The sequence below is a fragment of the Buceros rhinoceros genome, unplaced genomic scaffold, assembly GCF_000710305.1.
Source record: "Buceros rhinoceros silvestris isolate BGI_N320 unplaced genomic scaffold, ASM71030v1 scaffold17463, whole genome shotgun sequence".
Taxonomy (NCBI): Eukaryota; Metazoa; Chordata; class Aves; order Bucerotiformes; family Bucerotidae; genus Buceros; species Buceros rhinoceros.
The window spans coordinates 7,510-7,777 of record NW_010405542.1 but is presented as its reverse complement, the minus strand read 5'-3'; the positions used below and the strand labels follow the sequence as shown (position 1 = coordinate 7,777).

The 268-nt window shown below is 63.8% G+C and overlaps 1 protein-coding gene across 1 annotated transcript in view; it reads left to right on the top strand.

The window, feature by feature from the left end:
• Window positions 1-226, top strand: part of LOC104491369 (proton-coupled amino acid transporter 1-like) — a 16,676-nt gene extending 16,450 nt beyond the window's left edge. The window contains exon 12 of the mRNA XM_010133781.1: window positions 1-226. Within this exon, the coding sequence (XP_010132083.1) occupies window positions 1-226 (226 nt within the window).
• The last annotated feature ends 42 nt before the right edge of the window (window positions 227-268 follow it).

The window sequence follows — 268 nt, the reverse complement described above, 5'->3', positions numbered from 1 at the left end:
ACTGGTGGCCTCCGTCAGCAGCAGCGCCCTGGCTCTCATCTTCCCCCCGCTGCTGGAGATCGCCACCTACTACTCCGAAGGCATGCACCCCATCGTCATCATCAAGGACATCGCCATCAGCGTCTTTGGCTTCCTAGGCTTCGTGGTGGGAACATACGAGGCAGTGGTGGAGCTGGTGGCGCCCACTGCCACTGTTGTGAACACCACCGCCGTCATGGTGCTGTGACGGTGTCCCCGCCCTGCCGCCTCCTCTGGCTGCCGTGCTGGG